Below are 13,690 nucleotides of genomic sequence, written 5' to 3' on the forward strand. Positions count from 1 at the left end.
TGAGCTTATCTAAAAAATTTCACTAGAAGAGGTTGTTTTGATGCCCAAATATCTCAAATCAATCATCAAGATGCATGGACATGAAAAAAAATGAATTTCAAGTTTTTAAAATAATATATTTTATAATACATTTTAGACCGTTAATTTTCAATATTTTCAAGTTTTCATAAATATGTCAATCTACATTATTTTAAAAAATTTAAATTTTATAAATAAATATAAAAATATATTTTAAGACTATCACAAAGATTTCTAATATTAAAACCATATTTCTCAACACTATTTGAAAGTAGGCTCAAATTTAGAGTTTCCATTATACATACGGTTGTCTAATATTAAAACCATATTTCTCAACAGTATTTGAAAGTAGGCTCAAATTTAGAGTTTCCATTATACATACGGTTGATTGCATGTGACGAATATGATCCTCGATAGACCAATTCGGGGTTGGACCGTCCCGGCCTGGAAAGCTCTAAACGCTTTCCTGGTCCATTCGTAGGTCAATCCGAACCAACCCGAGCGGACTGCCACCCCTCCATCCCGACGTCGTTTCGGCGAAGATGGGGCGCTCAGGTCTTTTAATGACTAAGATGGGGGCATATCTGGTCCTATTCCCGTCAATTCAGAACAAGAAGGGTTATTAAACACGTATGAGGTTCCCACAAATATCTCTTCACCACCACCACCACCACCACCACCACCACTTCAGGGCTTTGTTTGTACTGATTAGTCCTCCCGTCGCTCATGAACACCAAAAAAATTCATGAGGTATTATCAACCAGAACCAAAAAATCCCCTCCTATTTTCTTTTTCCCTCTCTGAACTCATCTTCCCATCTATTTGAACAAATGCTGAAGAAGATTACCATGGTTGTTGCTGCATTTCTGGTCCTTGATTCTCATGGCTGGGGCTTAACAGAAAGGTACTGGTTCTCTTCTTTCAAATTAATTTCTCGTTATTTGATGTGTCATCTTCTATTTTAAGGTAGAAATGGCCACAGTTTAGTTTGTTGTGGCGAAATGTTGGAATTTCTTAGTGTTCAGTGTTTTCCTTTGACAATTTTTTGAAAGCTAATTTATGTGGCTCTTACTCTTCGGATCCTATTTTAAGTCACCCATGGGGTTGTGCTTATAAAACGGTTATGGGTGAATATGCTTTTCTTGTAACTGTAAATTGAAAATTTTGAGTTATTTCTTGAGTACCTAATTATTACTGTTTTCTTAGAAATATGAAATTATTTCCCCAATTCTCTGTGACGTTGCGATTTTAATCACTTGATGAAACAACTGAGAGATGAGGAATTCAAATGCTGAAGAGGCAACTGGTTGTTGGTTGGCTTGTTTCATGGTTGAACCCAATAATGCAGTTAAGTTTGGGTCTAATCTGATTTTGCACACAGTTTTTTCTTTATATGTGACTATTTTTTTAAACTTTTGTTCGACGTGCTTCTTACGCTTGGGTTAGAAGCAGTTGAACCAAAGTTTAAGAAAATCGTGTTTTATAAACAGAACTTTCGATCATAGAGCAGAATGGTGGATTGGGATTCATGTACCGACACCAATTAGTTGGGAAAAGGCTTTGAAGATGATGGTGATGATGCTTATGCTTGTGTTACTCTTTCATGAATATGGTTATTTACTACCCGGGCTTGTTTCCCCCACAAAATCGAATTGATTTTTATCTCCTTCTTTGAATAGTGTCTTCTTGGAACCTATGGAAAAGGATACATTTGAGATATCAATGAGTATTCTATGAACTTTATGAAGGTTCAATTATGCCCACTTATTAATTTTATGAGTGGGGATTGCTGTTTTTCGTATATCTACATCTGCACCGTGCTTTACTTTTCATCCAAAGCAAGAGCTGGTTATAGCAAAAACACTAACTGCCTAGAATTTCCATACATGTTTGTTGGTGCAGATAGCTAAAACATAGGTGCAAATAGCAATCACTTTCTGAATTTGTCTGGCAATCGTATATATATATATATATCTCCCCAAATGATTCATTTGTGGTTTTATCTGGGATCTCAAAATTGATTCGAAAAGGGGTTTGCTCAAGAAAACCAATTCAAATTAACACAAATATATTATAACTCTGGACTCCCTGCCATCTGTTTTTTTGAATTTCCAGTTTAATATTTCTCATTTGCTGTAGTTGCTGGGAAGTGTAATTTCTGATAATGTCGAATGTAATTCATCCAATAATCTTACATCCTCTCCAATGGTTTTATTAAAAAAATATTCTAGTTCCTAGCCTTTTCGACTCACAACTATTTTCAATAGTGCAAAAGACCACCACACCCAAGTCATATTGCATATTTTTTCACTAGCTGTAACCTCCCTTGTTCCGGAGCCCTAGGCATTCTGTCTCCTATTCATCCACTCCATTTATTATAGAAATGGCTCAAGAACCTAATGCTTCATAATACAAAGATATTTCTTGAGAAGACTTCACAATTTTGTGAAGTTGACTATTTCCTCTATTCAGAGAAGTTCTTGTGTCTTTCAAAGTGACACTGAAAGAAATACACAAGATTTTTGTGTGGAAGATTGGACCTCTAAATTTCACATACCATCATTAATTTCTTGTTTTGCTCCCTCTTTAGTTTTCATAAATCCAATGCCTTGAGGTTTATTCTTCCTTCTTCTAAATACAAACGAAGAATTAATTATCAGTTCTATGTCACCATTTTGAGCAATACGGGTCCCAACAATTAAAGTTTTATACCTTTTAACCCACTGCTTAATTAGCTTCAGTATGAGACCTATGATGAATACACTAATCTATTGGTTGCAAAACTCATAATTCTGTTTTCACAAAGCTGGTGAATTTTTGTAGTTTGCCCATCCACACGATCCTGTGAGTCCCATATTGATCCCATGGAAGGGCCAGGCGAGGTTAATGAAACAGTGAGAAAAGCTGCTGAAGCTGCTCCAAACTCTAAGAGAAAACTAACCAATCATTCCATTCAAGAAGATAACTGTAATCCTTTAGAACCAACTGCAGTTTTTATTGCCCCTGGAAATGATTGGCCTGAATCACTTTCTCTCTCAAGGTCAGATGCAGGCCATAGAGCACCAGTTTGTTTGCCTGGCTTCCCCAATGTCTTCTCAGAGGTTTTGGATGAAAAGACAATCAATTCAACGACATCCAAGCCTCCTGTTGCTTTCATAAATCCCTTGACTGGTGGGTCAGGATCGCCATGTGTCAGCCCATGTTCCATGAATGATGATGGTGCAACTGTTGAAGAGCTGACTCTTACAAACTACAAGGGTTCCCAACTTGGGCCTTTACATAGTAGGAAAGTTGGTCAATGGGAAAATCTCTACTTGATTGCTGGTGGTTTGGGGAAGGACAATTCATGTAAGGTGGGGCCTCCTGCTGTAAACAACTCAATGGAACAGAACACAAATGGAGGGAAAGATCTAAGAAAGAGTACTATTTCACCTGAGTTTGGGGTTCATGAGTCTCTAATGACCCAAAACTACCAAAAGCAAGATCATATTAATACTGCAGGCATTTCGGTCAGCAATGAAATGTGCTCAACTTCGAGCGACATGTCAGGGGTAAGATTACCAGGATGCGAGATTAGGACCAAAATGCTCTCTTCATCTGGGTTTGCTCGTTTTCTTGTGAAGAATTCATTGAAGGAAAAAGGGATTTCTTATAGACATTTTGAATCAAGGAATGGAACACATAATATGAATGGGGGAAAACCTAATTCAAGAAATGATGCCAATGCCATCAAAATCAATTCGGATACATCTCACAGTTTTGCCTCGGAAGCTGATAGATTCTCTAAACACAGTGATTCTGGAGTTGAAGTTGATATTCCCTCTCCTAATAATAATGACCATAATAGCATCAGTTTGAGAGAACGGCTCAAGCCAGGCCAACGCAAGATGAACAAGCTTGAGAGCTTGCATGTGTTTCAACAAATACTGGTGATGGTGGATGCGGCTCATTCCAGAGGAGTTGTGCTACGAGATTTACGACCCTCTTTTTTCATGGTCTCATCATTGAATCGGGTCAACTATGTGGGTTCTTATGTACCCCAAGTTCCTATGGAGTTTTCAAAACATGTGGACCATGATAATTCCCATTTGGATCCCTATACTAGAAAGAAAAAGCAAAGACAGTCTCCTCCTACTGCTCATCATGGTCATGAGTTAGGGTACCAAGGTTCCTTGGATACTAAGAGCAGACATGATTACAATGGTTCTTCTGTGAAACATCAGAAGCTCAGTGAGCACATCAAAAGCATCAGGCAAATAGCCATCAATAGGTTTAAAGCTCAGAATTCTGGGTGCGATTTCAGGGAAGAACACAAAGTTTCTGAAGAATACAAAATTCATAAAGGAATTGATATCTCATGTGGGTCTAACAGAGATCACCAGGACTTGGACAAGGAAAGGTTGCTTCTGGAGGAAAGGTGGTACTCAAGCCCAGAGGAGTTGTATGAGAGAACATTTACATTCTCATCAGACATCTACCGTTTGGGTGTTCTTCTATTTGAGGTAAGCTTATCTTATTTTGGACTGGTATTCCTTGGATTGCTTAAAAGATATTCTGGATAAGACATCAAGAAATGTACAGACACTATATTTCAAAATGCATCATGGAAAATGAATGCTAGGCTTTGGTGTTATGACCAGTTTAGCATACTTTGGTAAATTCCCATAGGCGTAATTGGAACTCATTCATTTGGTGCTGTTTATGCAGTGCTCTGTAATTCCAATAGTTTTTGTTCACATATTGCCATTTTTTTTTTTTTTTTAATGTAAATGTTCTTATGGATATTTTCTGACTTGTACGTTAGAATTTAGGCAATTTTGGGCATCCAATAAGTGTAGTTTTGTTTACTGTAATTCGAGAACTGAAGCTAAACTGGGTATTCTTGTCGAGTTTAGTGCCATTTTGTGGTGTTTGGTGCCGGTTTCCAAATAAATGGGCCCCAGAGTTGGAATATACCAAATTTGTTGCAAATTAGTTCCAGGCCTAGTATATTAGAAAGTACCCTTCCTCTTGATTAGTAGTCCAATCAAATACCCCTTCGAGTGTGACTATAAACACTAACAACAAATAGATATGTGAGTAATAGAGGTGCATTAGTACACCTATCATAAGAAAAATACACTGGCTTTGTTAATCTTCTATGTAATAGTATTATAACAATTTATTAACATTGAGTGTTTTCTATCAGCTTTTTTCCTTGTTTGAGTCATGGGAAGCTCTTGTAGCAGCAATGTCAGATCTGCGACACCGAATTCTCCCTCCTAGTTTTCTATCAGAAAATCTCAAGGAGGCGGGTTTTTGTCTCTGGCTGCTTCACCCAGAGCCATGTTCACGTCCAAGGGCAAGGTAATTTTGATCCTCTTTATGGCTTGAGTATGTTAATTTAGTCATATAATTAGTGGAAATTATTGTAGGAGCTACGTGCAATTTTAACCTAATAAGTTTGCGAGTAATATTGGGTACTGTTCCCCTCTTAAGTTCTATTTTCTGGAAATCCTTTTGTGTTTCTTTAATTACATTGATAAATGTAAGTATATTTCCATATGTGCCACTGTAGTATGTGTTTGTTTTCATCTCTTTTGGAACATTTTAGGGGATGGCTTTCTTGTGCAACTGGAAAGGGGACCTGGTGCTGGAAAATGGGGCTCATCCTTGGTGAGCTTAGTTTTTGTGGTAATTGGGATGAACACATGGATCTTATACATTATTGGGAATGATTGTGAGTCCATAATTGTAGCACGGGGCTGGGATTGCTATGTTTTGGAACCATGGCCGTTGAAGTGAAACTGCTAACCTGCCAGTTTTGGTGGAATTGGATAGATATAGTATGGTGGTTGAATTTGTATATATGAAGTAGTTCAATGATCAAGAGTTCATCTCAGTTATAGAGAAGGCATCCTCTCCCTTTTGCGGATGGTCTTTCATTAGCAGGACTTCAGTAATCTCTTGAAGTGCAATGAAGTAGAACTGCCATGGTTCATTTGTGCCCTTTATGCTTTGGCTACTTTTTGTAGATCTTGAAAGTAGGCAAAACTGGAATTTCCACTTTTATGTGAAGGACTTATGTGCTCTTTTGCCACATTTCTTGGAAAGTATGTATTTTTCATTAAGTCATTCCCACTTCTGCTAGGGGTAAGTGCAGAATGTGTATTAACAATGTCTTTCTAGTATTATCCGAGCTTGTACTCGTAAGTGAAGACAATTACATGGCTAATGGGTCATTTGGATCCTAGGGTATGCAAAATTATCTTTTGCATAGCCATGGTAATTCGTACAAGAACATTTTTGGCAATTTTTTCGGACCCATAATCAAAATGCTTTAAGTAAGCAAAAAAGAGGGCAAAACACGGGTACTCAAAAGTAAAAAAAAAGGTTGGCTTGTCCAAAATGTGACTTTGTATGAGCAGCATCATCATCATTATTTGAGCTTTTTTCCAATTAATTGGGGTCGGCTACATGAATCTTGGTTCTCCATTCTTCTTTATCATATCCTCAGTGAGGCCACAATTCCCTATATCTTTTCAGACTACTTCTAACCACGTTCTTTTGGGTCTATCCCTTGCCCTTTTCAGTCATTCCACTTGAACAAACTCGTACTTCTTAACAGGTGCTGTACTTGGTCGGCGCCACTCATGGCCAGCCCACCTAAGTTTGCTCTCTCTCTCATTTTATCGCCTATTGGTGCCACACCTAAATTCTCTCGAATAGATTCATTTTGAATTCTATCCCTTCTTGTCTTGCCACTCATCCATCTCAACATCCTCATCTCCGCTACACTCATTCTATGGGTATATTATTTTTTGTCTGCCCAACATTTCGTCCCATAGAGCACAGCTGGTTTCACCGCTGTCCTATAGAACTTGCTCTTCCGCCTCATTGGTATACGCCGATCATATAAAATTCCAGTTGCACATCTCCACTTTCCCACTCAGCTCTAATTCTATGTGCGACATCTTCCTCGTTCTCTCAAATTTTCTCGATTATCGACTCAATATAATATAATAAAACTGATGATACAATATAATAAAATTGATGATAATATAATACAAATTTAATTGTTTTTTACTTATGAATATATGCAATGTATATTTATTCTATATAACACATAATAACGATGATGAAAATACCTTCCATTTTATATATATATATATATATATATATATATATATATATATAAATACAACAAACAATCCAACAAATGATGAAAGTCACCATTTTAAATTACCAATAATAATTTATTGATAAATTAATGTGATATATAATAATCAAATAATCATATTAAGATTGAAATATTTTATAGTACTATATGAATAATAAATATTAATATTATTTTATTATAATAATATTAGTAATACAATTTATTATACTATAAGAATGATAAATATTAATATTATTTGATTATAATAATATTAGTAATACAATATTATTAATAGCAAAGTGCTAGTAATATCATTAACAATATAAATAATAGAATATATTAATAATGAGTATCATAGTAATATATTGTTAAATATTATAAACTATAATATTAATAATAATGATTTTAATAATAATAATAATTATTATTACTACTACTATTACTACTATTATTACTATTATCATGACCTTCATCATGTGATATAAGAATGTTATCACATTGTTATAACAATTTGTATAATAATAGTAATATTAATATTTATAATAAAATATCGTAATATTATATAAAAATAAATTTATGAAATATAATAATAAATATAATAGTAATATTAATAATAATATTGTTGTTGTTATTGTTATTATTAATATTGTTATATTTTTAAATATAATAATAATACTTATAATCAGTGTTTGAAAGCTCGCTAGCTCGCCGAGTCGAGCCGGAATCGCCCGGTTCGACTTGGGAATCGTCGGCTACTGAGCCGGTTCCACGAAAAAATCGGGATTCGCCCGTGTCTAGAGAGAACCGGGCGATTCTTGGCGATTCCCAATAGTAAAATTGCGAGTCTTACCGAAAATTTTTGGGTTCACACGTGACCGCCTCACTAGAGTGACACGTGGCACCTATAAACCCTCCACGCGTGGCAATTCACCTCGCTCGTATGCCCCCCTCGCTTTTCTACGCATGACTGAATGACTAGTACACAGCACATTATAGAGAACAAAGGGTCTCTCATCCTTCGATGTGGGATAATTCCCACAAAAAGCCATTCAAGCAAGATGATTCAATATGTATTATATTGTAGTTGCTAATGAAACACATCAAGCGATGTGGTGGTGTTGGTTGACAACCTTGAATTTTCGGGCGGGCATTTTGAGTTCGAACCCCGAGTGTCGTCGTTTATAATACAACATTTTTTTTAAGATAAAGATAAAAAATAGAGATAAAGATAAAAAATAAAAAGCTTTTCAAGATAATGAATAAAAAACTTGAAATAAAATAGAAAAAATAAAAAGCTTTTCTTGTTGTAAAAAAAGCTTAAAAAATAAAAAATAAAAAGCTTTTCAAGATAAAGATAAAAAATATAATACAACATTTTTTTAGTTTTCTTGTAAAAAAAATACAAGGTAATATAAAAAATATTTCTTGCAAAAAAATAAAACAAAAGGCATAAATTTTTTTTTGACAATAAAAATAAACAAAGGAAGAAAATACTGTTGTAAAAAATTAGAAAAAATAAAAAATATAATACAACATTTTTTTATTTTGCTTGAAAAAAAAATACAAGGTAATATAACAAGTATTTCTTGCAAAAAAATAAAACAAAAGGCATAAAAAAATAAAATGTACTTTGGCAGCGTCATTTTTTTTTTTTTCTTGTAAAAAAAAAAAAAAAGTAATACAACAAGCAAAAAAAAATGTAGTACAACGTCTTCTTCTTTTGTCAAAAAAGAAAAAAGAAGATAATCAACAAGTATCATATTTTTCTTGTAAAAAAAAATAAAAGATAACACAATAAGTATTTCTTGTCAAAGAAATAAAAGGTATTTCTTAATACAACCTAGGAATAAATGGTCTAATTATATTTTTTATTTTTATAACATGATGGTCTTTAACATAAATTTAGTAATATTAATTTAAAGATAGGATTCATACAATAGGCCATTTGAAATCTCTTTTTCTGCTAACAATCTTTTCTACTAATTTATTCTAGAAACCTAAAAAATTAAAGAAAATTGGTACGCATTCTAATAATTTCTACATTGATAACCAAATCTTTTATTTTATTTATTAATTTTTGTATTATAAATCATGTAGTGTACTATTTTTCTTACAGTTGTCAATAATACATTTTAAATTAGATGATATTATAAAATATTTTGGATTTGTTATTATTTATATAATAAAATAATTATAAAATATTGTTGGTATATAATATTATAGTTAGTTAGGTTGTAATAATTTGGGTTGTTTTACCGGATTAGGGTTTTCCGCCAATTCGAGATTTTAGTGGCCAAATTTTCATCGATTTAGTCAACTCTTTATTGTAGTCCTTATATGATTATATAATTAATCCATGATAATTCTATGATTTCTTTTGTGTGATGTAAATTTAATGGTCAACATAAGTTCATATAGGGAAAGAACATCTCAATATTCATAAATTGATGAAAACAATGAAAGTTAATAATATAGTTCCCCCATTTCTTATTGGATTCCTAAAAAACAACATTTATAATGAATTTTAATAATTTTTTTGAATTTTTTTAAGGCTTAATCTCAGTGATTCGGCCTGATTCTCGATCCGGATCGCCGATTCGCCGATCCGGATCGGTTTTTGGGATGCCCGATCAGGGTCACCTACCCGTTTTTTAAACCACTGCTTATAATAGTAATGTTAATAATAATACTGTTGTTATTACTGTTATTATTAATATTATTATATTTTTAAATAAAATAATAATAATAGTATTATTATTATTATTAGGGGAATGATCATATGTATTTACAATACACAGTTTTATAGTGATTTTAGGTCTTGATCGTTGGGTCTTGGATTTTTAGGTCTTTTTCATAGTGATTTTAGGTCTTGGATTTTCCTGGTGGGAGTCTTTCTCTGGTTTTGACTATGTATGCCTCATTAGAGTGCTATTTTGGGCTCAACCTCAAGCCTTTGAGCAAACCATATGATGTCTCCTATATTCTTATACCCAGCATGGCCTATTTTGAGTTTATTCCAGTGAATAAGGGCCATGAGGAAGAAATAATTAATAGAGATGGTCACTGTTTTTCTACTTCCGCTATTTTCCTGCTTCCCCATTTTTGGTGGAGGCATTCCCAGAGAGATGGAGGTGTTTCGAGAGAGTTACCCAAAACATAATGCGTGAGAGACAGGGAGGCGTTCCTAGAGAGAGAGCATGAGAGAGTTACCCAAAATAGAAAGCGTGAGATAAAAGAAAGAGAGAAGTACGAAATCTGATTTGGCTGTAAAGATTTAGGGGCATTTTTTGAAAAATACGGAGGTTACCTGTTGATACGGTTTACCTTGTGGATGTGAGGTTTCATCTCGAGATGTGGTTTTCATCCAACGGTCAAGATCTAAAATCTCTATAAAGCTGTGTATTGTAAATACAGATGATCATTCCCCTTATTATTATTATTATTAGTATCACTATTACTACTATTATGACTATTATCATCTCCTTCATAATGTGATATAATAATGTTATCACATTGTTATAACAATTTTTATAATAATAAAATATCATAATATTGTATAAAAATAATTTTATGAAATATAATAATAATATTAATAGTAATATTGTTGTTATTATTATTATTATTATTAATATTATTATATTTTTATTATATTTATTGTTTTCAAAGTAACTGATGTATGACAAAATTATTCATATTTTTAATTTTTATTCAACTTTAAAAGATGTATATTTTAATTTTAGTTTTAGGGTTTATTTCTAGGGTTTTTAAGTTTTTTATTGATTCTAAGGTTTTTTTATATTTTTATTTATTATTCACTAGCTACTATTCATAGATACTGCTCAGGTACTGTTTACGTCATTGTTCATGGATATTGTTCACTTCACTATTTACAGGGGTATTTTTGGTATTTTAGTATTGTTTAGGGGTATTTTAGATTCTTAAATGTTTACTTGGGTCTTATATTAATTTTAGGGTTTCATAGGCTCATAAAATGTTGGATGTCAAATTTTGGGGTGCTTATGTTATTGGAATGGATTTTATTTTAGTGAAAAGATTTCCTCCCTATGGAGGACACTATTTGTTTTCTCCCTCGGGCAAAACACATGTTATGGATACTTTTTGGATCCCAAATTTTGGGGATGTAATCTTTACCAGTCGGCAGAAAAGACTTCTAAAATGAACTTTCTAGGTATTAGAAAAAACTGTTGCGTCAAGTTTGACTAGTGACCATCCAAATTTTGAAGGACTAGATCTAATTGTCACAAAATTTAGAATTTAAATTTTTTCTTGTAAAAATAGTCTAGTAATTATTGTGTTTCTCAAAATTTTATACTAAGAAACTTCTCCTAAGTTGGTGTTTTGAGCAGGGGAGGAGATGTGCAGTATCTTCCCTAGGGGTCATAGTATATATTGTATTTTATGAAAGTTCTTCTCTTGGCTTGATTTACAGCCATGAATTTTCTTTATAAATGTTGATTTTTACTTGTTTGAGGTTTAGGAAAAAGGTGGATTCAATTTATCACCTTTCATTCTTGCATCAAGTAGTATCAGAGCACAGTTTTTTACAACAACAAAGCTGAGAAACTACAACCAAGCTTAGGATTTACCGATTTTGGGTCAAGTTTTGCCAAATCAATCTAGATTTTGTTATTCTTCAGCAAGGTTTTGTTGATTATCTATCTAGGGTTTGTGATTTCAGTGAACCTATGGCAACATGAAGGGTCCGTGGAAAGGGGTTCTTTGCATATCCACTTTGTGACCTAGAGATGAAGAAATTGAGAAACTTAAAAGGCAAGTCCAGCATCTGACTCTGCAGTTTCCAAGCATCATTATGGGTAAGATGGTGATCTTTCTGCCCAAAAAGATGTCGAATATCTTCATGCTTTGCATAAACAGTCGAGTGAAGAGGAAAGTGATAGAAGACCTAGATGTGGGGAACATCACTCTAGCATTTTTTATTTGAAGGACATTCTTGATTTTGACCCAGTTTCTATAAAAAATAAGTGGGTTGGAGATTCGGATCTACTACCAATCTTTCATGCATACTTAGATGAAGAACAAGATCTTTTAGGAGCTCCGATCTACGTTGATGATCAAGATTTCGTTGTTAAACCGATCTTTGATGAAAAAGGATATAGGACTCCAAGGAGAATCGATAGGTGAAGTTGTTGGTTCATTTATCGAATCTAGCGCTCATCTCGAAGATGCACCCGTGGTGTGTTCTGCAGTTGAGCCTAGGCAATTTCAACAAGGTTGTATGGTTGAATTGATGTAATTTCAACAAGTTCATGTGGCTAAATAGACTTTAGTGACAAAGTGACCTTTTCCATGAGTTCTTAAAAGTGATTATAGATATATCAACTGATTGCAAAGACCAGTGATTTAAAAAGCGGATCGCCCAGAGCTTGGGCGTATTGCCCAGGCCTAGGCGGCCAAATTAGGCGGATATCCCAGGGCTTGCACCCCGTTTGGCCGCCCGGGGCTTGCGTCCCACCCGGGGCTTACACCCCGTTTGGTTGCTCAGGGCTTGAGTCCCACCCAGGGCCTGCGCCTCGCCCAGGGGCGGAAATGCCCCTCGTTGAGGCATTTTTTGGTCATTTTTTTAATATTAAAGGAGAAAAATTGTGGGTTTTAGGTTTATTTGAAACCTAAAACCCATTAGAGCCTATTTTAGAGAGAGAAAAGCCCCAATTAAATTTTCATTCTATTGGGCCGTCTAGGTTCTAAGCGCTCGCCTAAGCATTGGGCGGCCATGACCGCCCTGCCGCCTAGCACTTTTTGAAACACTGGCAAAGACTAAGTTTCAATGCACAATCTTTGTGTTTTGATTAGTGCAATAATCTGCAAGTTCGAGGATCGTGTTCACAATATTAGGATTGAAGAAGGTTGTGGGACTAAAGCAAATTTTTTCTTAACACACTTCAAAATCAGGATTAACCTGAAGAATGGGATTTTATCGTGTTTCCACGATTCTACCACCCAGTCAATTCCAGTTAATCCCTATTTCATGGCCACATATATATTTTTTCGGCCAAGGAATGGGAAATCTTTCTCCTGTTACGTGAATCAAATGTTTCATTTCATCTGAGAAAAGCCATCTCTTTCTCAGCGAGGACGAGTTTTCTCCAATCATGGGAGAATGATGTAGGTCAAATTATTCTTATTTCTAATTTTTATTCAATTTCAAAAGATATTTCAATTTTAGTTTTGGGGTCTATTTGTAGGGTTTTTTTATTGATTCTAGGATTTATTTTTATATTTTTAATTTATTATACATTGTCATAGGTACTATTCATGTTATTGTTCACATTACTATTCATAGGGGTATTTCTGAAAATTTACTACTGATTAGGGGTATTATAGTCTTAAATGTTTACTAAGGTCTCAAGTAAATTTTATGGTTTCATAGGCTTATAAAAGATTGAATATCAAATTTTGGGATGCTTATGTTATTGGAATGAATTTTATTTTATGAAAGAGAAAGTTCTTCTCGTGGCTTGATTTGTTTTTCTACTTGTTTGAGGTTCAGGAAAA

At 34.0% G+C, this 13,690-nt stretch overlaps 1 protein-coding gene across 6 annotated transcripts in view; it reads left to right on the plus strand.

The window, feature by feature from the left end:
• The first annotated feature begins 400 nt into the window (after positions 1-400).
• LOC18429848 (protein SPA1-RELATED 2) overlaps positions 401-13,690 on the plus strand; it is a 47,678-nt gene continuing 34,388 nt past the window's right edge. For 3 of the 6 annotated variants that reach the window (XR_966521.3, XM_020664662.2, XM_006839123.4), the window contains exons 1-3: positions 401-922; positions 2,842-4,520; positions 5,207-5,364. Coding sequence is in view for 4 of the 6 variants with exons in the window: in XM_020664662.2 (XP_020520321.2) it covers positions 2,883-4,520; positions 5,207-5,364 (1,796 nt within the window). In the remaining 2 variants the exon portion in view is untranslated. Of the gene's footprint in view, positions 923-2,824; positions 4,521-5,206; positions 5,365-13,690 lie in introns of all 6 variants that reach the window. The other 3 variants (XR_016045545.1, XM_088853282.1, XM_088853270.1) reach the window with 3 other exon arrangements.

The sequence above is a fragment of the Amborella trichopoda genome, chromosome 1, assembly GCF_054954075.1.
Source record: "Amborella trichopoda isolate Santa Cruz 75 chromosome 1, AtrichopodaSantaCruz75HAP2 v2.0, whole genome shotgun sequence".
NCBI lineage: Eukaryota > Viridiplantae > Streptophyta > Magnoliopsida > Amborellales > Amborellaceae > Amborella > Amborella trichopoda.